The following is a 24,336-nucleotide window of genomic DNA, read 5'->3' as shown; positions in this document are numbered from 1 at the left end:
GTCATAAACAGTCCAACTGTTACAGGTTTGCTGATGTCAGTAGTTTGCTGCTTTAAATAATGCATAGGATTTAATTTTTCTTAATAGCGCTTTCAAACGAGGTACCGTTTGACAAGCCATAAACTACAATTCTATATTCATATTTTACTTTCTTGCTTCACAATTAGTGTTGAAATTGTGGATAAAATTGAGAGTTGAATTTTAAGAGCAACGATGCTTTTTCCTGGTCATCAACCAGCGATTTTGATCCATATTTCGAATGAAATAACACGCGTGATGAGTAGCTACTGAAATCTTTTGCACTTTGCAGTGTCGATGGTGCGATCAAGTAAGCTGCAATCGTGGTGCCAGAGAATGACAGAGGGTTACAAGGACGTTCACATCATAAACATGGCGTCCTCTTGGAAAAGCGGCCTTGCCATGTGTGCACTCATACACCGGTTCAGACCGGATCTCATAAATTGGAATGAGCTGAATTCTGTCGACATCGAAAACAACAACCAATTGGTAGGTGCAGGTAGTGTAGAGTTGCCAAATCTGTGCAACCTCTTTGGTAATTACAAGACTGTTTTGGGGGCTGTTCGAAAATCACATGACATTATTTTCTTGCTTATTGCCTAATGCCTATCTTTTATGACGCAATATGGCCGCTCTGATTACCTTCTTACTCGAGGAGATCATCTGATTGTTGACCAGCAGTTGCGTAAGTTGTCACTACGACTTTATGACTCCAAATATGAACCACTGCTTTTTTATTGCAGTGAAATTAAACTTTAAGATTGTTGTATTGTAGAGTTTGAAAATGGTGAACTGGCGACCATGTTGCAGCATAACTCGTTATCCTACTGCATGCAGGCTTTCGATATAGCGGAGAAGCAGCTTGGAATATCACCAGTTATGACCGGAAAGGAAATGCTAGAGTGCGAACATGTTGATAAACTACTCATGGTGACATACATTTCTCAGGTATGCGAACTATCGTTTGCTTTGTTTATAAACACAACATATGTCGTGTTGCTTTAACGATGAACGGTTTTTGTTTGTTGTAGTTTCTGTTTAACATTTCGTTTTGTTTTTTTAGTTATAGACTGATGTGTAGTGACGTCACGGCTATGTTAAAAGTGAAATGATACAGAAAAAAACTGTTTATTTCTGTGGGTGTTGTTACAATCACTGTTTTTCAACTTGTTTTGATATAAATTCAATTCATGAAAAAGCGTTGAAGCAAAACTTTATCAAGAGAGTAAAATCTTAAACATCGTTTTGTCTTTCATCTTTGAATCTTCAGTTTTATGAGATGTTCAAACATGAAACCCCATCCGGACTTCCTCCAGCTACCGCGGAAAATGTCAGCATGCAGGAGGATGCGGATGAACTCCATAGGTCTCATGGTGTGAGCCTGACCTCTCCAGTTGGGTTGCTTACTCGCATTCATCAACGTATTAAACGTCGAGCTGTGCAGGTATTGTTCTTCAGTTATACATAAAAACAACTTTTATTTGCGCTTCTTTTGTGTGGAGTGTCAGATGGTCAAAAGTTTCAAGCTCGATGCCATATGCAGCTTTATCAGACATATTGCATTATAGCTGCATCATAAGTCTTCCGATCTTAATTTGTAGCAGTCTACCGGTACATCAGAAATTGTTCAAATTTAAAACAATGCTTGCTTTGTAACCAAGCTGTGGTAAGACGAGAAGTTGCCGACCGCAATGCATTGCATCCTCAAGTAAACAAGAGTGATTAGTTGAGTACATATTTGCTCAACCACTTGAGCGCTATCACATGTAGAACACTCAATAAGGTAAGACAATTATCCTTGCCCACGGACACAGCTGCATATTTGTCACAGTTACTATATTGATTAGTCCTTCTCGCACGTTTCATTGTTGACTTTTTTAGTGAAGTGTAAATTTATTTTGCTTGTGACAGAGCAAGCATGATGACCACGGTAAAAAGAAGAAAGCTGGTATTTTCAAAAAGAAAGGAGATCTTGATTCGTCTCAACCGGTTTTAGCCGCTTTGCCGGAATCAGAAGACCACGAAACAGCCAAGTAAGGCAATAGCCGCTGCTGGTAGTAAATGAAGTAACACAGCAAACAAGATTGCTCTAGCACCGTGTCCTTATTTGGTTGTTTGGAAATAACTGATCACGTGTTCAAACACTTCCAGCGCACCCAAAGTCGTCCCACCAGAAATGGAAAGCATCGAAATCGCTGGAACGAACGTGAAGTTGAGACCAAAGCAGCAACAGTTGGACGAGTGTGGCTCTTCTAAAGCGACTGTCCACCAACGGGCGAGCAATAGAATCAGCGCTTTATCAAACCAGCTGATCTCACAATGGGAGCAAAATGCCCCCCAACCCTCACCCCGCCTTGGGAAACGAAGTCAACAAAGTGAACATGTAAAGTTTTTATTTCATGATATACTCTGGCTGTAGCTTGTTGAGGAAGCTGTTTTTATTGTGTGACTTTAAATTACTTTGTATTGCGTGTACCTAACGGAATCAACAGATTCTTTTATAATGTCAGTCACTGCACTAAAAGCAGCTTGTTTGTGAAAGCCGTAAGCTACAGTGTAGACTCTACACTGTAGAGTCTAGACGTTTGCTGTTTTTTTATGCTTTAGATAAACAAGTAATGAAAACTTGTCACAGCTTTGTCTCCCTGGAATAAATTTCCTCCTAAAAATTAAAAATTCCTTCCTCACTGAGCCAAATGCCTTCTGATTGAGAACCACTGAATCAGATTGCCAACGGAACAGTATCATTTTCTCTATTCCCTTGTTATCCATCAGTTTTACACATCTCGTGTTTATTTTTACGTTTCTCATGACTTTGTCTCATAATTTTCTGGTAGTGTGCTCAGTCAATCAAGCCATAAAATGCATTATTTTAACATAAGCTTCGTTGTAACAGTAAGTTTTCTTTGCAGTTGTCAGAGCTTTCGGTCCCTTCCGCCAGCGACAAATGTTACTTTTGCCAACGCAGAGTTTACATTGTGGAGAGGCTCAGTGTGGAGGGCTTGTTCTTTCATCGCCAGTGCTTTGTCTGCTCTCACTGTGGCCTGACGTTGAGACGAGGTGCATATCAATTCGTTAAGGAAACAGGTAAAAATGGCAGAAATTTGTTTGTTATTTGAATGTCATGGAAAAAATAATATTGTTCAAGTATCTTTCTTAACACGAAATGTGTTTTAACAAGTTGCTTACCACTCATAAATTATTCTGGTTCAACTCCAATTTATTTTAACTTTTCTCACGGCGTATTGTTGAGTGTGCGAATTGCCGAATTGAAAACCTTGCATTTCCCTGTCGTTATCATTTACTGTAATATTTGATGAGTCATTGATTAGTCAGCGTTCTCAAAAACCAAAAGTCAGCATTGACTTTGCTTTTCCAGGTAAATTCTTCTGTCACGCCAACTGTATAGCAGCAGCCGAGACTTGTAAACATCCACCAATGGCGCAGCAAGAACATGCAGCTTCACAAAATGATGGTAAGTCCTCAAATGGTTTGTTGAAACATTGGGGGAAATGTTTAGTTTATGAATTCAAAATTTTACAACAAAATTTTTGACTAATAATGAATTGAATAGGTTATATGCAACTAGTAACCTTACAACAGATACTAATATGCGCTAAAAGTTATATGCCTGCAAAGACCAGTGTTTGTTGAGAAGGAGCGATTTTCCTGGCGTCAGCACTACCTGAGTACTCACTATACAACAGCAAGCATTGCGTTTCGCTAACCATACCGTTGTAGCCTCCACACTAGCTATCAAGACTTTTCCCAAAAACATGCATTTCTCGGCAGTCGAGTGAAGCAAGAATTGACAGCGATAGACACGTGTTTTGCCCATGAGACTGGGCTCATCAGTATCGCACCAGTAATTCATGCCACATAGTTCTCAACTGCTGCTTTTGTCAGTCAATTGAATCCTTACCCTTGTGGAAAAGAAACAACTAAACTAACTGTCGCCAAGGACATGCGCTGTTGAGAAGGAGTGACACTCGACTGCCGAGAAATACAGACTAGTGTCTGTTGACATATTTTAAGGCTCTGGAAAGCATTGTCTAATGACACGCCACTTGATCAATAGTTTGGTGTTTCCAAGTCTACAATATTTGTTTAATTAACTATTATTTTTCATCTAATCGGCGAAAAGCGGCAATTAATTTATGTTTACAAAACAGCCGAAAATGTGGCTGTTGGAACAGCAACCTAGTAATTGTTGCCTTCATAGTATTTACTGTAATTTCTCAAACAGCAAATCAGTCCCTTTTTACATTGATTCAGCGTCTGCAGACGTTGAATCAATGTAAAAAACGACTGGTTTGCTGTCTGGGCTATCCTTTTCTATGCATTTATCGGTATTGTTAGTTGGCATATGTTTAATTGGACATAAACAATGCATTTGTGAAGGTCGTAAACGTTCGTTTACCCACTGGGTCTTGCTTCTCGTTCTTCAAGCTGCATTTTATCTCCTGTGGAAAATCCCCTCCTCTGCTGTCGTCTACTCAACGAACAAGCTGTGGCGAAGGTTCAGAGGAAAAGAACTTTTCGTAAAGAAAACTTCCGACAGTGTTGCCAATCCGGCTGAAAAAGAGGATATCGACTCGAAGCAAATACCAAAGAGTGGGATCCTGTCTAATCGAAAACAGCTTTTCGACTCTTCTAAGCTGAATCAAACGGCACTTGCCACCACCTCCGGCATCAAATCTTTAAATTTAGTCGGCAAAGTCAAGACCCCACCGCAGCACAACAGAGTTTCGTCGTTAAAACGTACATTTTCATCACTTTCCGTGGGGAAATTAGCTGCGGGAAACACCCCCATCAAAAAATGGGGATCCATGAACTCGATTGACAAGCCAAAATTTGTTCAAACTCGCCCGAAAAATGAACCTGTCGATTCCGCTCCAGAACAAGCAGAAAAGCCTCTGCAAAATCCTGCACTGCCTTCGAAAGCTTCTTCCGTCATAGCAGACATACTGCTTTTGTGCAGTTCATTTTTATTGCTCTACTCTCACCATTACGTGTTCACTTTGATTCTTGCCGAAAAGTAGACTTGATGTTTCTGTGTTTGCGTGACGTCATCGTGACGCGAAACAGCACAATAGCGTAGAAGTTTGTTTTGTTTCTGGGGTGTTGTAGACCTTTTTGCTGCACATTTACATTTTTGAGTTTACGTCACTGTTTTTGCATTGGTTTTGTTTAGGTAATTCATTTCATTTTGTAAAGTTGGTTATTACATTCCATCGCACATCCAAGTTGATCCAGTGCCTTATATTTACAAAGATTCTTGTTTTCGTCACCCGATGTTTACGCGATCCTGCCAACTTAATCTGTTGATTTATTGTTATATTCCTTAAACAATCTTGTTGCTTTAATGCAAAAGAACCATTTCTTTGCGTTTTTTTTATACGTCCTTACGCTAAAAAAACGCGAGAGGATTTTCAACACAAAGCCACCACTCACAAGGCTTCATAAATGACTGCAGAAACTGTAAGCAGGGACGAAGACGGTTTCGAAGTACATATAGATGCTTTAACTGAGATGGTGGTTTCACGATTCAAGTAATCAGCAACTGATTAAAGGTGTTTCAAGGTTTGGAACTATCGTACGGCCCTCTGGTTTAATGCTGCACAATCACAAGATGTTGTCAGTGATAATTTGCGTTCATTTCGTCAATCGGACAAGGCGGACTTCTTCAAAGAGCTAGATTTGTTTCGTTTGTTTAGTTGTTTGTAACAACGTGAATCTTTGTTCAGCCATGTTGTACATGACTGGTAATCATTATCTGATATACTTTCCTGAAGAAGGCCTCATCTGGCTGACGAAACGTCGGAATGAATTATCGCAACATCTTGTGGTAATGCAGGTTTACACTGGGACGAAAATAGCATGCTTTTTAATTTGACATCTGGTGAACGGTTTAATTTTTAATGTAGCAAGGTGTTTGTCTGAACCAGCCATAATGTATTTATTCAAGTTACAATCACTCTCCGTCGTTTGACGATTAAAGAACGTAAGTTACTATCGATCATATAATTTTGTTCCAGCACTTTACTGCTCTGTCTTTTTTGCGTTTGTTCGAGGTGATCTTGAAAACTCTGCCCTTGGCAAACTTTATTCTGTGAAATGGTATAAGTATCCCACTGCACACTGTGAAAAGGGAATGCTTGCTTATTACTTTTCATTGTTAGTTACTGAGTTGATTCCACACCTTTTTTTACTTCATTTTTACGAAGCCCACATCTATCGTTGCCAAATGTCGCAGATGTTGGTGTGACACAAAAATGTGTTTTAATCTAACCTGTAATCTCAAGTGCAATTTTTATGTGAAGTGACTTAAAATAACCACACCCTGACACGTATGAAGATGGTTTTCTAGTTTGTGATTATTATATTTTTTTTTATAAACTGAGCTGTCAATTAGACTTGGTGGTTTGAGATTTGATAATATGTGTCTTTAACCTGTTCTAGTTAACTGGGCCAATTTAGTATTAGTCTTTAGTGGTGTTCGTATTTTTGTGACAGAATCTTCGTCGTTTATTTGCTTGCCACAGCTAGCTTGGACTCTATTGTTACTGAGTCTTGCTTATTACTAGTTAAAAATAGCCAAGTTTACAGTGACTTAAAATCTTTATGCGTTGAATTTGTACGTTTTTTTAAACACTTTTTTACAAAAAAAAACTTCCTGTTTTCTATTGTAAGATTTCGCTTTTTTGTAACTGTAGAAGATCTTCCTGAGCGTCATCGCTTTTTGAGTTAACGAGCTGCCTTTAAGTTTTTAAATTGAAAATTCAAACCCTTTGTTTTCGTGAGAAAGTCGTCAGACAATTCTACGACGACCGGTTTTGTTTTTTCAAGAAACAACATTGTACGTTGCTTAAGTCCGTCAGATTGTCAACCAAGCGTTGTAAAAATTTTCCATCGCTGTGTTTGTATCGTGCCAAGTAGAATAAATTTGCTTCACAAATACCAAGTGCATATTTGCAAAACAAATTATCGTTGATCTGAGAGGAAGTCCAAGTTTTGTCGCTTTACGTAGATACCACGTTGAGCTACATTAAATTAACCTAAACTATCAACTTGATGCAGAAAGGTTAAGTTTGGCAAATGCAAACGAATGTATCTATTAGGCGATCCTGGCTAGCAAAATTTTCCGTTTTGACATCGGTTTAACGTCTGAAAAGGTTGACACGACGTATAAAAGGCAACTTTTGCTAGTTGGTAGATACGATGGTAATTACGAAGTCCCACGCACGTAATTGCTATGCTTGACCTAGCTTGTCTCGACTTTCACAAGATACATTTTTGCTGATTTGCAACGAGACATGAAATATGCAGCTTGCCCTCAGTCAATAATGTCTAGTGACGCTTGTAGTGCGAGCAAAAGTATCTTTTTTACACTGATTCAACGTCTGCAGACGTAAAGTAAAAAAAGGCCAATTTTGCTGGCTGGGTATCGACAACTACCAGATAGTTATCTCTTACACTTGACGCAAAGATATCTAATCCGGTTAAACCGCGTTTAAAATCGTGATAATCACTGTGGACTTGCCGAGTTTTACCACCAGATGACAGTGCAGCTCGTTATCCGTTAAAAAAGAAAAAAAAATCACTTTCTTTTTATTGTACCCAACTTTTTTCTGACTGGTCTGAAATTACCCACAGTTCTTTGTCCGCGATGCTATTGGCCAATACTGTTCACATGTATCATTTGACTGGCCATTGTGCGTAGACAGGAAGTGATGATGTAATTACACCACTTTGAGCCACTTGAAACTTGCATTGAGTAGCAGTCGTCCGTCCAGTCTACGTCTGCTTTTATAATCCATCACGATCGTTGATGCGTGACAGTTCATGCGTAATGCGTCACTTTTTCTGTTAACGTCACAAACTTGCGTTTTTTATTACGAATCAAACGAAAAATTTGCATGAATTGGCAATTAACTTTCACTTGTTTCCGTTGTCATTCTGCTTCCTTGTAATCTCATCAAGGTGCGAGCTTATTCATGAAATCCGCGAAACACAAATGCCCATGTTTACACTGAACACACATTGACTGAGGTTAAAGGTTTTATCTTTTCAAACCGTGGCTTGACACAATCGCTGCTGGCTTGTGTTTCATGGTGATAAAAACGTGATGAATTTCAATGCTGGTTTATTGTTACTAAACCTTAAAACAATGTTTTTGTAGATCTGACGGAAGGGAATGATCCATTGAAGATCAACCAGACTCCGGAGAGGATCGAGCTGGAAAATATCCCGGTGTTGAATCTTTCGGAGGAGTTATCAGAGGAAGCTCTCGCCAAACACAACTTCAGCACCGGAACCGATCCAGACCGTGCCTCCCTGCCGGACGACTTGGAGTTCATGAGGTTCGATCCATGTTTTCTTGTTCAGGATTTGTTTCTGTCCCACAAAAGCTCATTTCAATATATTGTTGAATTCAATGAACGTTTGGAATAAAATTGAAAGAAATGAAGTCGAATTCTAAATCTCTTTTTTTTGTTTCTCAAAAGGACGCTATTCAAGTCTAATTTCAAACCACCCAATTTGTTTATTTTTTTAATATATCACTTCTGAAATATTGGTGTAGCTGTATAGGTCACAGAGGACATGTAATATTTGGCGAACATTCAGCGTGTGTTTCAGTTCATTTATCAACTCTGTGCTTTTTAACTATAAACCGTGAAAGGTACGGCCCAGTAGCTACGCTATTGTTTTAGTAGTTGCCATTAACCTCGGTGCACTTGATTTATTTTATAAACAATTTAACTTCACTGTTAATTTTTCTGTTTTTAGGTATTAGGTAGATAGGTTTTTTGTATTGCTATCCAAGTGATAATACCCTACTGCAGTGAACGATACGGGATAATGCATTGAAACATATCTATGTTTAGTGATTCTTCGGATGATGACATGGACTGGGCAGCTATACTTAAAGAGGCAGCCAATCAGAACGTAGAACCGCATTGCGACGACTACGATAGCCTTGCGTCACATTCTTCGCTTGAAGGTGAAAATTTGTCGCTTTTCGATGTTACGTAGATTGAATGTGGCTCTGACATCAGATCAACTTGCATTGTGTTTAAATGTTGTGTTTACTGTGGTTTGATTTATTGCTTACATGTCTAATTGTTAATTCACATCACGTAGACTGCTTTGGACATTTTTACAGCTTATTCTTGAAGCGTCAATTCTCTCGTTTTACCTACACGATTTTACGTTGTTTAAGCGAAACTGTTTTCATCAACTTGAGAACAACCTTAGGTTCGAAAAGTTCAAACGACCTCAATGACGTCACGACTATGTCATTGCTTTTCGATGATTCGTGTGACGTTGACCGGTCCAGTCCCGGTTCTACGTTGGAAAGTCACCAAACGATGACATTTTCATCAGAAGGTAGCCCCCTAACAGGCATACCTGCATGCTATAACGCTGCTCCCAGGTTATTACATACCGACCACTTCACTGCACCATGGCCTGTGAAAACTGGTGACGTTATTAACTGGGTGCTAATGGATAGACGCATTACGAACGTTTGAAACGCCAACAGTTCCTACCATTGAGATGCTGAGTCAGGTGATCTGTCCCATGTAAAGATCCACCATCTTTCGAGTTACCGCAACAAATAAAGAGTATGGAGAGCTGTCGTTAGCGGCTATGACTATTATGTCATGACTCATGACAACCAGACCATTCAATTAGCAAGTTCTACTTTTTTTAAATAAAAGTGCGATGTATGCGCTGACAACTATTGTTGCAATAGAGCCTTTTGTCTTGTTTTCTCAACTTAACTGGTGAATAATGGTGTCATTTCCATTCAACAATGTTGTAATGACGTAGGTAAACATTCTCATTTATCTACCACAATTATGTTGCCACGAATGGAGGTGTGGAAGTCATTTTTAAACTTTTCATAAGTTATTCAGCAAAGAACATTTTGGACAAGTCATCACTGACATTGTTGCAGTGGCTTTACTATGATACTTGTATTGCTTGGATAAAGCCCTTTGATACATGCTGATACATCTTTATTCATTCATTGCAGTTCATTTGATCTAAATGTTTGTTCTCTGCATTGCTCTCCTTCCTTGCCCCACTGGGTCAGAACAATGTATTGGAGGTGCTTCGAATGCAATCGTTTTAAACGAACTAACACAAAGTTGCATATGAGGTTAATTCTACTAAACGCATGTCACGAAAGTTGATTCGGAGACGTAAACATTCAGATATAGTTTGTTGAGTCAAAAAATCCGAAAATTAATACTTATTTTTTTTACAAAGGTAGGATTTTATCTCTTTGTTTCTATTTTGGTATGACTTTAGTATCTACCCTTCTGGATAGGCTACAGAGTTACTGAGTGTGTAGTGTGTATCTCCTTGACATGTATAAGAACAATCGCTAAGTGAGGCATAAAACACCGCAATACATAGCCAAGATCGAAGCAAGTTGTACAGCATGAAGACAGCAAGAGCTAGTCTGTCACACCTTCCCAGATATTTAGTTGGTTAACGGATTATTTGAACGGACGGGTTATTTTGCTAGCAAGTTGTTTAGCTTGTAGTTTAACATGGCTCTATTCTTAGGAACACATGCAGAAGCTTTGCAAACATTATACAGCTGTGTGATATTACAATTTTGTTAACATGAGCTAACATGAACCTATTCTTTTTGAAATGAGACATTATTTTGTGTAGTTTAGTGTGCTAGATGCAAAATGGTATTCAGCTTTGTTAATTGAAATTCATTTGGTTTCTGCTGTTGTTTCGAGGCTTGTTCCTGCTCACTTTGTATTTGTTTTCAGTGTATGAATGTACCTAGTAGCTTGTAAGATTTGATTGTGATGCTAGTTGTATTTTACGTGGATGGCAACTCCTCCGAACATAACATGTCCATCATTGCTTGTGAAGCGAAAAACTGTTTCAAATCTGAACTCTTGTGAATCATTCAATGAACTGAACGCAAAGCGGGCAGCACGACGTGGACGCAGAAGAAAGAAACCCAGTTGTCTTTGTGGAGAAATTTCCGCTAGCAGCGCAAGTGATTTAAACGTCACTTCAGCTGGTTCGGATTTTGAAGGCTTTTCACCTTACCCCGTTGAAGAGGAGGCTGTGATACAAAATAGTTCCCAAGATGGTCCCTCACTACCACTAGAGTATGCTGATGAGGGTAAGTCAACATCCCTGCTCTGCAATCAAGTTTTTGAAAGTCTGGAAGCAGAAAATCGATTGCTACTGCTGGGAAACCACATTTCCGGGCATACTCTTCCTTCTGTTTTCAAAAGAGAAGCGAAAACTAAAGTCCATGGAAGTGCATCTCTACCTCAGAGCTGCAGAAAATACTACCTTTCCAAAAAGGAATTTTCACTTCTGGTATCAGGGGATCAGACAAAAAACAAAAGCATTTTGGTGTTTGACACCGACAAAAAAGAAGCTATTTTTCAAGCACTAAAATCTTGGTTGTCTGGATATGTAAGACAGCAGGCTTGCGTTGACAAAAGTCTTAAACCGAACACACAGGGAGGGCATAAGCCGAAAGGTAAGCTACCATTTTTTAAAGCTGACCCGGATTCATTTTCTTTCCCATTCGTTTTATCTTTTTCTGTTATTCGTTTGAAACACGATCAGCTGTTTTAAGCCAATCAAAAATGATTCGTTGTTTGGTTATTGGTCGCTTATGTTGCGCGACTAACAATGCAAAAGTAGTATCACTTTTATTCAATTTGTTTTGTTTTCCTTTTTTTTTGTCACTCTTCTCTTTGATATTAGATTTAGTTTATGATTTGCCTCATTTTGGACTTAAAAGTCAAGTAGGCTGCCTAATACGGGTTAGTCGTTGTACGTGAAAGATTATCATTATGCTGTCTGGGTGGACGAAGATCACTTTTAGTTTAATTCCAGTAACAGTATTTCGATCTGCCATCGTCAGAATATCAGTTTAGGTTATCACGTAAAGGGCTTGTAAAGCTAAGACCTTCAGTGTATGGTTTTTTAGTACTTCATGCAGACCTTTGATAATAACATAATGACGTGTTTTTATTTAACGCTATATCGATCGGAGATATGTACAAGGCAGGCAGATTCCATGCAGTCGGGTACATGAATCCTCTCGACATAAATGCTTTCCCTCAATGTCATGCGCTAAACTGGCATGACATTCAGCGCTATTTCTGTGGTATTTTTAGTGTGGCCCAACAGGAGATCGAAGCTTGGCGGGCACTTAACTACCGATTCTGTAAAGATTTGAGTTTATGAAAGCGTTCACTACCTTTAACTGGTACTCCTGGACGACGAGACTGCTGAGTGGCTGAAGATTTCCTGCCCTCCAATCTAGCCTGGAAAGATCGCTCATACGCCATCACTACCTTTAAACTCAATACAAATTTGCGTCTGAACAGAAAATTGAAAAAAATATTATTTACAAGCATCTACTACACCAGCTTTGTAAAGAATCGTTATTTATTGTTCGGTGTTCACAAAGTGATTCATCAATAACATGTCTTTGCGTACAACATCAGCAATCAGCATGTGGCGTCATCTTTATCAAAATCAACTGCATGTTTGCTTTTATTTTGCTTTGTATGCACTGGTAACAGTACGGTATTCTTCAAAAATATAAATTGACGATTTGTTTGTTAAATATTTGATTAGAGCAGAAGTATGCCTTGTTTTTTGTTGCATATTGTTTGCACTTTATGTTGCATGGTGGAATTGAGGATAAGCATGGTAGCAAGTGAGATGGCACTGCAGTTGTATGATATACAGTAGTTAATAGTTCTTAAAACTAGCTAAATGGTATCTTTTGATCTCTGTGTATGTGCGGTACTCAAAATATTTTAAGCAAAGATGCTATAGATAGCCAATACTGCACTACATGATATTGCAACGATAAGTTGTGAAGCTTACTTTTTTAACCTCATATCAAGATGTTTTATCTAAATCTTGTGAGAGTGGCCTTGTAAAGCCGTCATAATGAGAGTCTAAGTGAAAATTAATGTCACAATGCAGTCTTCTCTCTACTGTTGCATGTTTTAGTTAAATTAAAATTTGCTTTGCAGGAGCTATACTTTCATCCAGTTTTTACATTACCAGTTATAATACTGTAGTATTACAATAGTCCTTAAATTACTTTCCTTTTAACTTTAAATCTCGACAATAAAATGCGCATGTTTTTTTAACTTCCAGATTCTGAATCATCGGATGTTTTGTCCGTGGCCGATGTCAGCTCCCATGATAGCTTGAGTGACGTCAATGCTGTAAGTCACGTGTGCGCACTTTTGTGTCGTTTGGAAGAGTAACATCCATTAACTAACGTATCTATACGTCGTATTTGCATCTTATTGTGACTGACACTTTATATCAAAGGAGAACGAAGCCTGTGGAACAAAAGAACAAGAAATCATTCTTTCGTCGTCGTCCTCTTCATCTGTAAGTGAAGCTCCTGAGGACGAGAGTCCAGAACATGATAAAAAAGAGGAGGACGACGAGAAATTTGAAGAAATGTTACCAGCAGCTCACAAAGAATCAGAACCCGTAAGTTCGACTTAACCCCTACCGACTTCTTATATTGATGATTTTCTTAGTGTACAACCTGCGGAAACCTAATCACTTGCTGGTACGGGATATTTTAGTCAAGGTGTATCTGTCAAGTTCGTATGTTTTCTAGTCCAAAATGCTTAAAAGTTCCAAAATATCCGCAACACATCTGGTAACGTCTCGACCAAAACGGAACGTTTCGAAGCCTTCTCAGTCCGAAACAAATCCTGCCTGACCGTTTGCTGTTGTAGAGTTTTAGCAGCTCATGCTGCATTACATTCGTTAGCATACTGATGATTGTCAGGTCCTTGCAGCAATCATTATGGACCCCATGGCATAATCTTCCACTCTTGACTTTTATTAAAATCCTTTACTGTATATCTAAAAGAATAATAATTTATACAGCAACTCAATGCATTTATATTTGGTTTCGATTTTAGTAGTAGAGTTTTGCGTTTCGAGTTTTCTGTCGTCATCTGGCACAGATTCTAATGATGCAGTAACCCAAGCCACGACTTTCATAACACATTGTTTTGCAAATTTCAGGATAGCCAACTGTTGGAGGAACCGCCAAATTTACTCGTTGAAGACTCAGGTAGATTGTCGTAACGCTATGGGCATTGTTAGAACAAATTATTATGACAACGGCTTAACTATAGTCGCTTGATAACTATGAGGTAATTTACTTGACAACCACTTCAAAATGCAGTAAGATCGAGTTACTGCTGGTCTTAACTTTCTCTGGTTACTTTGGCTAATAATAATCGTATTGATTTGTGTTTTGCAGTGGTGGCGAGGGATAGCCTTAGTTCGACAAGCAGCACTTTGGATCATGGAATAGGAGAAACCAATGAAGAGGACTCCCATGAGAAGAAAGTGCCATGCTTTGATTCTGAAGAAGATGAGAAAAGTCTTGTTGAAGCTACACTTACATCTGCTCTTCCAACAAATAATATGTCTCAAGATGAAGCAGTACCGGAAGAAGAGGCTCCAAAGAGTCCCGATGTAATTCAATCTTCCTCCAACAAGATTGTAGAAGAGTCTATTAATCTGCATCACAAAGGAGAGAATATGATTGAAGAGAACGATTCGAAACAATTAAGAAAACTAGATACTCTTGATAAAGTACAAGAATACATCACCAACAATCCAATCGCCCTTGAGATCATAACAAACCCTGATGCAGACAGAAGCTCGTCCAAGAAGGAAGACAGCAGCAGTAACCAAACAACTACAAGTGGCAGCGTTTCCCTCTCATCGTAAGTGTCAACAAGTTACATTTCAGTAATAATCATTACTGACCACAATGAAGGTAATTACACCTTTTTGCTTTGCAGCTCTACTTCAGATATGGCTGAGTTTGAAATCCTTGATTTGCTTGAAGAGAACGAAACGAAAGTGGAAGTCCCCATAGCTCTTGTTGTGGAGAAATCGTTGGAGAAATGCAATGAGGACCGCACGAAAGGGTTGGAATCGAAAGAACTGCCTAAGACCGCTCTATCAAACATTCGAATCCTGCCTAGACAAACCTCCGTTGACAGCATTTTAATCAGAGCATCGAACTCTCTGAAAGGCAACAACACAAGCGTCTGGACCGACAAAGAGAGTATAGGTAATCACTAAAAGCTCACTGATTTATTCCTTTTTTCTGGAACATGTTTTATATTTGAATTTTTGTTTTCACCAGCTTAAACGTTTGAAATTTTTTTTATACGTTTGTAAATTTTTAAACAAAAAAAACGATAGCTGCTCGTTGAGTCCGCAAAAGTTCCATTCCAATGCCCTAATTGTCATTGTGAACAGGTGATGCATCTGTGCCATCTCCTGTGCATGAAATACCATACAAGGATGGGAATCTTGCTTCATCTTTTGATGAATCGTTTATGTCTAACTACCGATCTTGCGAAGAGAAGACCCCACGTGCCATGACAAAACGACCTCAACCGCCAGTGGAGAGAAGGCTATCTTACGACAGGCGAGTTTGCAAAGACTTCTGTGCTGTATGTTTGGTAGTAGATGTTAAGACCTTATGCATTAAATATACTGTATTTCCTTTTCCGAAACTTCTGTTGTTACATTAGCTTAAGCTGTAATTTTGTTCGTATAATCAGTATGTTACTGTGTCGTGCCATTTTGAGCTAGTAGGTTGATATGACTTGTTTAAGCGTCTTTGTACTGACTGGTGAAATGCCGAGAATATAGCTGGTTATTGCTTTAATATCAGGGTAGCCTGACCACAGTCTCCAGAATAACACAAAAGATTTTAATGCTATATTGCTATATGCCCGGTGGACACTCTTATTTCTTGTCAAGCTTAAATCTCACCACAGAGAAATATTGCGCTTCATTGCTTCTAGCTCACTGCAAGAGAAAGGGACCTAATCATGATGATGAAATGCTTTTTCTGCCTTTCAATTTACCTTCCAATTCAAGGCTTGATTATTCATGAGTTATCAAGTCTCGCGTTGTTTAAGTAAAAGTCTCAATAAAATCTCAACATATCATTATGAGAACGTAATTTAGTATTTGTTTTATTATTGTGAAATTATTATGTCATACACAGCTTGGAGCGTCGCATGAAGTTGCGGCTGCGTGCAAGGAACAGGTGGTTACGCCAGGAATCGAACCCGAGAAAGTCGTTGACCCGGTCAAGTAGTGAAAGGTCTAGCAAGCCCCCGCGGTCACCTTCGGAAGACAATCGCTCAAAAGATGATCTTGCTTCTCTGTCACCGTGAGTTATCTTTGATGTGTTGTTTGAACGTTGACAATACGAATTCTGGTATCGAGAAATCACCTTGTCAGTGGTTAATGCGGCCGTGTCTTAGCAAGGTACTTAATGGCATGCGTGAAGGTGGACATGAAGATTGGCTTCCTTGTCTTCTTGTTTACTTAATCACTTCATATTTTTATTGCACAAGCTTGAATACTACAAAAACATCTTACGTTATAACTTGACCGTTTCCATACTATCCAGGACCAGCAGCTTCGTCATTATAGAGTCTTCGCCTCCCATTGAGACTTTCCTGACTCCGACGGCTCCTCCTAAATCTAGACAACAGTCTTTGGAATTCGATGATGACTCTTTCCATACGCCACTCGGTTTCGATCCCAAGGACCTGCAACTTGGTATTGGACCAAAATCTTTCACCATTCCTTCTCATGAACTACCTGCCATGGACTTAGACAAAGGTTTTGTTTTGTGCAGATATTTTTGAAGTACTGTATAACTTCGCGCTATATTCAAGTTTTGTATCAAAAATCAACTTTTCAAGTATACCATTGGTATCAAGTTTTGCGACTAGTCTCGGCAGATATCAGCTTCATTTTTCGGCTCATATTTAATTTCAAGTCAGAGTAATACTAATTTCTCATTCTGTATCTTATAGGAAAAGTTTCTCCGTTGGTGCCCGCAGGTAAGATTCTTTTAGATGCAGAATCAGCAATTCCTCCTCAACCGGCTTCCAGAAAAGTCCTTCCATCTCTTCCTAAGGTACAACACACTTGATTGTGAAGTTGGTATTTTCATAACATTCTCACATAAGCTGTTAGAGATAGCATCATGAAAGGGTCTGCTACTATTCGGTGAGTCCGATGCGGTGAGTTCCTAACCTCTAACCTTTAACCCCTAACCCTAAAACGCAATGATAATTAGGCTACGGTACCCGATGATTTAACAAAACAATTGAAAAAATCACCGAATGAGGATCGGACTCACCGAGACGGGCCATTCCGTCATGAAATCCCAAGCCATTGGTAAGTTTACCAATTTATGACGAAATTTAGGGATGTTGGAAACAAAAAAATATTTGTTTTGAAGTGAGTTGCTTTGTGAAGAATTTCACTCAAACCCCTTTTCGTATATTGAATGCAGTTTTCTTACAATTTATGTGCAACATTCATTAACGTAACTTTACCGATAAACTACTTTTACGTGTCAGAGTTGACTGGAGGTGCTAATATTTTATTGAAAGGTGCCTCATCTGGAAGCAATCTCTCCCACTGGTTTGGCACCCTCATCTATTGACCGTAAAACGAAACTCGAAGAAGATTTTAAAGTTAGAGAGGTAAAAAATTGTTTTGTTGAAGTATAATTAATTTACAACTGTTAGTTGAATTGGCGACTGTCCGCAGTTAGCAATGTCTTTTTAGATATAATCTTTAAAGACATACAAAAGAGTCAAAAGTCTCGCAATTTTTACTTTGTGTGGAGCTACATGTACTGAGAGGTTACTGCGTTTCTTTTTTCGATTTTTGCATACCTAGACCAGATCTTTAATTTCAATTTATGAAGAACATCAGTCAGTTGGTTACTTGAAAAGAGCTAACATGAGTATGGCCGAAAAGGTTTTCTAATTTTTAGTTTATTTTCATGTTATTATGTTAAATGCCGTCTGGTTGTTAAGTTTTATTTGTCTACATTTAGTCTATTTGTGCCAATGTTTGATTTCCTGTAATATTATTGAAGTGCTGGACCATAAATAAAACATTTTTTATTGTTTGTCCTAAAAAGTCCGAATTTTAGACTAATATTGTCCTAGGTCTTCCTGGATCACCTGGCAACCCTTGTCACAATGCAGTACGACTCAAGTCTGCAATGCGCTGGGAAAGCCAGTTATTGCCGATCCAGACTGAATTATTATATTCCTTGCATTTTGTCTATCCAGGCTCGGGTCAAAGAAAGAATAGAAAAAATCAAAGCTGAAACTTTACGCCGAAAGAAGCAGAAGTCGGAGAATGCTACACCCCCTATCGGTAAGTTTTGCCCACTGTGAATAATTGCTGAATAAAAACGAACATATCCACACATTCTATGTGATCGTTTGTATTATTTGACTTTGCTTAATGAAGATGTGTATTTATACTCGCAACAAAATAAACGCCAATCAATCAATGTTAAAGTTAAGCTATCTTACAGTGAGTTCTACACACGCAAAAAGTAACTGGTTGATCTTGCCATTTTCAAAGCACGGTGCTGTACCAACTGAGATAGCATAAACGCGCCATTACAATTATGATTTCATTTCTTATTCCATATTTACGCCCCTTCTTTGTGTACCACAACGTCTTGAGGTCAACACTAACATTTACGGCAAGAAACTGACGTAAAATTACATTTTTTAAACCAAGATGAAAACGACCCGAGACCTGGCGGTGAAGCGACAGTGGACCACGCACCAACCGGGAGTGGCTATTCACCTACACCAACTCAAAAGCATTTATTCAAAAGGAAACAGTCTGACGTGAAGTCGGCGAGAGGAAAAGGTGGTTATGAAGTGATTTTACCGGTTGAGTCATCACAGCGCTAGCAATGAAGGTTTAAAAACGTGATTTAACGTCATTGTTTCATTTCGCATGTTGTGTGGGAATGTATGCGCCTCTTGGTCTAATGCATACAATTATTATATCCAGGTCATCCACTTGTGCCAAAGCTGATTTCCTCATTGAATATTAGCAAAACTGACACTTTTTAAACTCACTGCTCGTCACAGTGATCCCCGAAACACTTTCAGATTCGCTTTTTTATGAACATTTTTAACAGGAGGCGAACAAAAAATCAAGCGTGCTCTACCAGTACCGCATGTCAGTGGCCAGCCTCTCACAGAACTGCAGATGACACATCACAACGTACCGGAAGAACGTAAACACCACAAAAAGCACCATAAAGATGGTGAGTTATTATCCAAGTAACGTGGTATTGATCATCTGCGAGTTCAACTCGCACCATCATCACTCAGACAAACCCTGGCACCTTTGATATCTTGTAGCTAAAATTTTAGTAATACAAATATGTTTTTTTGTTATTTTTTAAAATGCTTGATCCGTTTTGCCGCGCAAGATATTCTCTGCCAGTTTAACTGAACTTATGTAAAGCAGTTTCGTCGATTGTTTGAACCGTTTTTCTGCCATATTATTAAACATTTCTGACTTGAACATGTAAATCAGTTTGAAAAAAGGCTTGGCAAGGGCTGGATGTAGTCTACAGCCGAAAATATTTGCAATTTTTGTTTTTATTTGTATCGTTTTAAATGCCTCGTTGTTACGTGGTTTTGTTTGCTTATGGTTTAAAGAAGTAACCTCTCTACCAGAATTGTAACTTAGTCAGCTTTTTTTCCCAATTACATGAAATGTATAAGTAATTAGGCTAATTAGTAATTACGGTACACTCATTTGTAATTAACCAAACTCCGGTTGACCCTTTCTCCCTTATGGCAAAAGGGTTTCCAACGAAGATTGTTCAAGGATAAGTTTTTGACTTAAGTTTGACCAATTCTTTTAATGACTTATTAAGGTTCATTAGAAAGAAGACCAGACAAGCATGCGAAGCCAAGTGGTGGCCAAAAAGATCAGGTACTTCCATTTGTTAGTTTTTTTTATCAATTGCTTTCGTCTGTGTGGTCGAGCAGTTGGGTGGGTTCAGAAGGACGTTGGTCCGTCACCTATCGGACAAAACACGTAATGACCTGCTTGACTCGTGGACACGAAGATTGGCTTCTTGCCTTTTTTCCAACTCCAAATTTTTAAACACCAGATTGTACACAGAAAAACAAACACTAAATAAGTGTGGGCATGAACTGGCTGTGGTGCGCTTGGACAGTGCATTGAGCAATATATCTACAGTGGGCTCTAGGTAGCAACCAAACGCCACCAGGTAGCAACCACTCGGATAACGCCTCCATCAAAGTATTACAACCACCCCAGGCGGTCTATAAGTGTTTTTTTTTGTTTTTTTTTTAACATCACACCAGTAGGAAACGTTAGCAAAGCATAATCTGCTAACGCGACTGCTTGACATTTTATGTCGTCATAGATCCGATTGCAGAATGTCTTCGCTTTGAAGTTCTGATAGCGTATGACCTTGAAGCACCATGAATTAAGTCTTATGTTGGTTGATATTTTTCAAGCAGAAAACTAAAAGCTTCTTCCGAATTCCGCATCGAAGGAAACACCACAAAGATAAGAGTGCGATCTCTGTTGACGTCGTGGATGGGCTAACTACATTGGAAAGGAAGTATGACAGCCGGTCAGGTGGGCAATGCAAGTGAATAGATGTTGGATTCCTAGTACTGGGGAGTAGATCACGACCAAGTAGTTCCGTTTTCTATTCTTCCTTTCCAATAAACTGACGTAAAGTCGGCTTGTACATGTTAATTTTTGTTTGCTCGGTGGCCTCAATTGGTAGTCTTGTAATGTCATCTAGCGGCGATAACAAATTGTTAACTTGTAACACTTCTACTACACAGAGCGGGAGAGAGCAATATTACGAGGAGAGAGGTTCCGCTTGTTACCCGACCCCCCTTCAACAGCCCACCCATCCAGGCTAGATTCGTACGAAAGCCCCGATGAAGGTAACTGTGGTGTCACATTATCACATGTCACCTCTTTGTGTTTTTGTCATCAACATCACCCAAATTCGGTTTTATCCCCATTAGTGGGGGTGGCCGATTCTTTCTTTGGAGCGATTGCCTTCACTCCTATTCTCCATTTCGTTCTGTCTATCACATCTTCTTCCTTCAGTCCGACTTTGTCTGCCTCATTCTTCACGTGTTCTGTTTGGACGTCCCCGTTTCCTCTACCCATCTACCTTCAAAGTCAATGCCTTTTGAAGAAAACTTTCTTCCTCCCTTTTTAGTATACGCCCATCCCATAGCCTACCACGTTACGCCATTTTCCCTTGTTGTTCAATAGTCTCCCTCATCTCTAACATATCAGCTCTTCAGTCTTTTTCTCCCAGCTCGTTTATACCCCACATATTACCCTCACCATTACCCTTTCCGTTTTTCTCAGAATTGAAAGTTCGCTCTCTCTCTTAGCACCCATGTCTCACTGCCGTACAATATTGCGGCCCGCACACAACTCCGATAGACTTTCCCTTTTATTTTTAATGAAAATGTTTTTCCGTATAACATTTCAACTTGTCATCGTTTCACAGAAGAACTGACAAAGAAATACTGGGAGCACAAGCGGCGCACCACCGCTGGGCTGACTGCCGCGCAAATCGATGCAAAGATCACGCGCCGTGTGCAAATCGCCGCCAGGCGACAGGCAAAACTGGAGGCTCAAAAGCGACTCCGACGAGCTCAAGTACGTTAAAGTAACGTCGTCAAAATGTGATGATTTTGTTTATGTGCCTGTTTACTGATTGTTATGTCATGAAAAACCCAGGTCATACAGCGCCAGTTGGAGGAGGTGGAAGTGAAGCAAAAGGATTTGGAAGAAAGAGGTGTCATTCTGGAAAAGATGCTGCGTTCCGGAGAAGGTTAATGTCACAGTTGTTAAGTGCACTGCGTTTTGCCAATGCTAATTTTTCATCGTAACATCGTTTCCACTTGCAATAAAAGAAATAGAATATGTTAAGAAACGGAGAACGACAGCTTAAGAGATGGATTTCATGGACTCAACTAGGCGCTCGACACGTCAGAAACCAAACCATCTCGCAATGAAGATGTGCTGTTGTTGTAATTAATTAATTTCGAGCGCCGCTTTTATCTCGCCAGCAAGATAGGACGGCCATAAATTTTCATTTTGAGGTACTAGCCAGCATAACCTATATAATACCGATTATTTTTATATTCAGAGGAAAAAGAAGACTCCAAACCCATGCAAGAATGGTTCAAGTTGGTCCAGGAGAAAAATGGGTTGCTGAGATACGAAAACGAACTCATGGTTTAGTAAGTTATTAATCTTAAAAGTTGTGCCATCACTGACTTAGATAACGCATATATTTCTAAAATAAACGGCGTGGAAATTGCATCTAGTCCATTTCTATAAAACGCTGATCTCGTGGTGACATTGAAAAAGCGAGAAATTGTTCTGTTACAGCGCTGATGTTTTATTTGCAGCCAGCGCGAACTTCAGTTGGAAGACGTACAGAGTCGCCTCCAGCAAGATCTAAGAGAACGGATGGCAATGGACGGTTGGTATTGGTTAATTAATTTGTCTATGATAATTGGTATCTTATTTCAACGCATGTTATTATTTTTGAACCTTACTTGTTGTGTATGCTGTCAATCATATTTAATTAGTATCCTCCCACTATCTAGTTACATGGGAGCAGTTGTATATCGCTGGACAAGTAGATTTTATGCCGATGGCTTTCACTCTAGATGAGCGATATCCAAATATATTCATGATGTTTCAGATTTAATACCATTTTTATTCTAGAATTAATTCTTACTAACTGTACTAAGTATACTAACTATATATTATGAATATTAGGGTATTTCCTATTTTCAAAAAGCATTTAAAAAAATTAGTCCAAATTGTAGGTCATTATGACATACCCTAATGAATACAGATAAACGGAAAACATCATCCCAACTCGCCCAAGAGAAGGAGATCCTCCAGAGGATGCTGGAGGTTGTGGAACAACGTGACGAGCTTGTTGCTTTACTTGAAGAACAAAGGCTCAAGTAAATACTTCCTTTTCAATTATACTTTCCCGCTCTCGTTTTTAAAAAAATGAGCTAATGCCTGGCAGGTAAAGTAGTTGGTGAGAAATCGAACATTCTCCTTACGTCATGAAACAGTTCAGCGCAGCCGAAAGATCACTGCTATGAATTCATTCTGTACCAGAGCTGAGCAGGAACAAGATTGAGTACCATTTTATAAGGTTTTTGGTATGACCCGGCACAGTGTCCAACTGAAGCCTGTTGCCTCAACGACGCATTACAACCACTGAAACCCTGAGATGTCCAACCTGCGGGCCGCCAGTCATTTTCACTCCAAATAGTATTTTTAGCAAAATACCAACATTTAAAAATATTTTACGTCATCTTATATTAGATGTAAATGTTTGGTTTCTTTCTATGTGTGTGTTATTTGTTCCTATTTTCAAAAATGAAATTTATGATTTTTTTTTTAATATGTACCATTGTACCGGTACCCATTTTTCTTCAAATGTAATAGGCTCTGCGGTCCATTGAATTATTTCAAGTGATAATGCGGCCCACTATGATCAAAGGTTGGACAATGGACATCCCTGACTAAGACGGTGTAAAATTGTAAGTCACGTATGACGGATGGTTTTAAATCATTTTTACAGCCTTGTGAATTCAACAAATAAATCTTTAGGGAGCGCGACGAGTCTGTGGATCCTGAGACCCTGATGCTGAATAGATTTAACCTCATCTCCGAAGATTCGCCGAGAGTGTCCGCCCGATCATTGAAATCGCTCGCTTGAATCAATCACATCGCGATCACGCCATTTGTTGTAATGTAACGCGCTTTCTCAAATGTTTATCGTGTTTTAGATTTTATTTGCAGATTTTAAAATCATTCCTAGATTCAACCAAAGCATAAATTATTATTGCTGTACGCTGCCCTACTTTTGATGTTGTGATGCTTAATTGAAGCAAAGACAATCCCAATATTGTTCTGCTTGGTGCCTTGTAAGAATTTGCTTGAATAATTTCGATTGCACTGTGTGACATTTCGACCAAAGCTTATAACATTTCAACTGGTGCCAACATTCCTGTGCGGAGTATCACCTTGAAGCAGTCCTGCACAGGCTACACTCCTAACGTACTATTTGTTGAAAAAAAAACATGACAAATTCCTTTAAGAGAACATTGTGCTTGCTTTGGATGTGTTATAACCTTGTAAATAGCCATGTTGACTGCACACTGCACAGCCACATGACGAACTGTGTTATCAGCCACAATTGTGAAGCCATTTTGTGCTGCTGAGTTCTCGTGCAATACGCAAAGGGCTAAACTGAGTTGCGTTTTAATTTCTGTTGCTGTCGCACTTCGATGTTGAAATCTCGAATAAACATTTGAAATATTCAGATCA

At 39.1% G+C, this 24,336-nt stretch overlaps 1 protein-coding gene across 2 annotated transcripts in view; it reads left to right on the top strand.

Moving 5' to 3' along the window:
- The window catches only part of LOC145786691 (uncharacterized), a 34,209-nt gene extending 9,876 nt beyond the window's left edge, over nucleotides 1–24,333 (top strand). The window contains exons 13-43 of one of the 2 annotated variants that reach the window (XM_082598407.1): nucleotides 311–507; nucleotides 856–966; nucleotides 1,289–1,462; nucleotides 1,930–2,051; nucleotides 2,170–2,401; nucleotides 2,931–3,105; nucleotides 3,398–3,493; nucleotides 8,201–8,381; nucleotides 8,907–9,022; nucleotides 13,195–13,265; nucleotides 13,375–13,542; nucleotides 14,092–14,140; nucleotides 14,333–14,804; nucleotides 14,883–15,157; nucleotides 15,349–15,520; nucleotides 16,109–16,276; nucleotides 16,520–16,734; nucleotides 16,932–17,035; nucleotides 17,517–17,609; nucleotides 18,210–18,297; nucleotides 18,673–18,807; nucleotides 19,085–19,213; nucleotides 19,835–19,893; nucleotides 20,451–20,571; nucleotides 20,787–20,891; nucleotides 21,476–21,627; nucleotides 21,709–21,802; nucleotides 22,121–22,214; nucleotides 22,386–22,459; nucleotides 22,841–22,955; nucleotides 23,617–24,333. In XM_082598407.1, coding sequence (XP_082454533.1) covers nucleotides 311–507; nucleotides 856–966; nucleotides 1,289–1,462; nucleotides 1,930–2,051; nucleotides 2,170–2,401; nucleotides 2,931–3,105; nucleotides 3,398–3,493; nucleotides 8,201–8,381; nucleotides 8,907–9,022; nucleotides 13,195–13,265; nucleotides 13,375–13,542; nucleotides 14,092–14,140; nucleotides 14,333–14,804; nucleotides 14,883–15,157; nucleotides 15,349–15,520; nucleotides 16,109–16,276; nucleotides 16,520–16,734; nucleotides 16,932–17,035; nucleotides 17,517–17,609; nucleotides 18,210–18,297; nucleotides 18,673–18,807; nucleotides 19,085–19,213; nucleotides 19,835–19,893; nucleotides 20,451–20,571; nucleotides 20,787–20,891; nucleotides 21,476–21,627; nucleotides 21,709–21,802; nucleotides 22,121–22,214; nucleotides 22,386–22,459; nucleotides 22,841–22,955; nucleotides 23,617–23,725 — 4,466 coding nt within the window. In that variant the 3' untranslated portion in view covers nucleotides 23,726–24,333. Of the gene's footprint in view, nucleotides 1–310; nucleotides 508–855; nucleotides 967–1,288; nucleotides 1,463–1,929; nucleotides 2,052–2,169; nucleotides 2,402–2,930; nucleotides 3,106–3,397; nucleotides 3,494–8,200; nucleotides 8,382–8,906; nucleotides 9,023–13,194; nucleotides 13,266–13,374; nucleotides 13,543–14,091; nucleotides 14,141–14,332; nucleotides 14,805–14,882; nucleotides 15,158–15,348; nucleotides 15,521–16,108; nucleotides 16,277–16,519; nucleotides 16,735–16,931; nucleotides 17,036–17,516; nucleotides 17,610–18,209; nucleotides 18,298–18,672; nucleotides 18,808–19,084; nucleotides 19,214–19,834; nucleotides 19,894–20,447; nucleotides 20,572–20,786; nucleotides 20,892–21,475; nucleotides 21,628–21,708; nucleotides 21,803–22,120; nucleotides 22,215–22,385; nucleotides 22,460–22,840; nucleotides 22,956–23,616 lie in introns of both variants that reach the window. The other variant, XM_082598406.1, reaches the window with a different exon arrangement.
- The last annotated feature ends 3 nt before the right edge of the window (nucleotides 24,334–24,336 follow it).

The sequence above is a fragment of the Aplidium turbinatum genome, chromosome 17 (genome assembly GCF_918807975.1).
Source record: "Aplidium turbinatum chromosome 17, kaAplTurb1.1, whole genome shotgun sequence".
In the NCBI taxonomy this organism is placed as follows: Eukaryota; Metazoa; Chordata; class Ascidiacea; order Aplousobranchia; family Polyclinidae; genus Aplidium; species Aplidium turbinatum.
The sequence above is the reverse complement of the archived record's forward strand: the minus strand, read 5'-3'. Positions and strand labels throughout refer to the sequence as shown.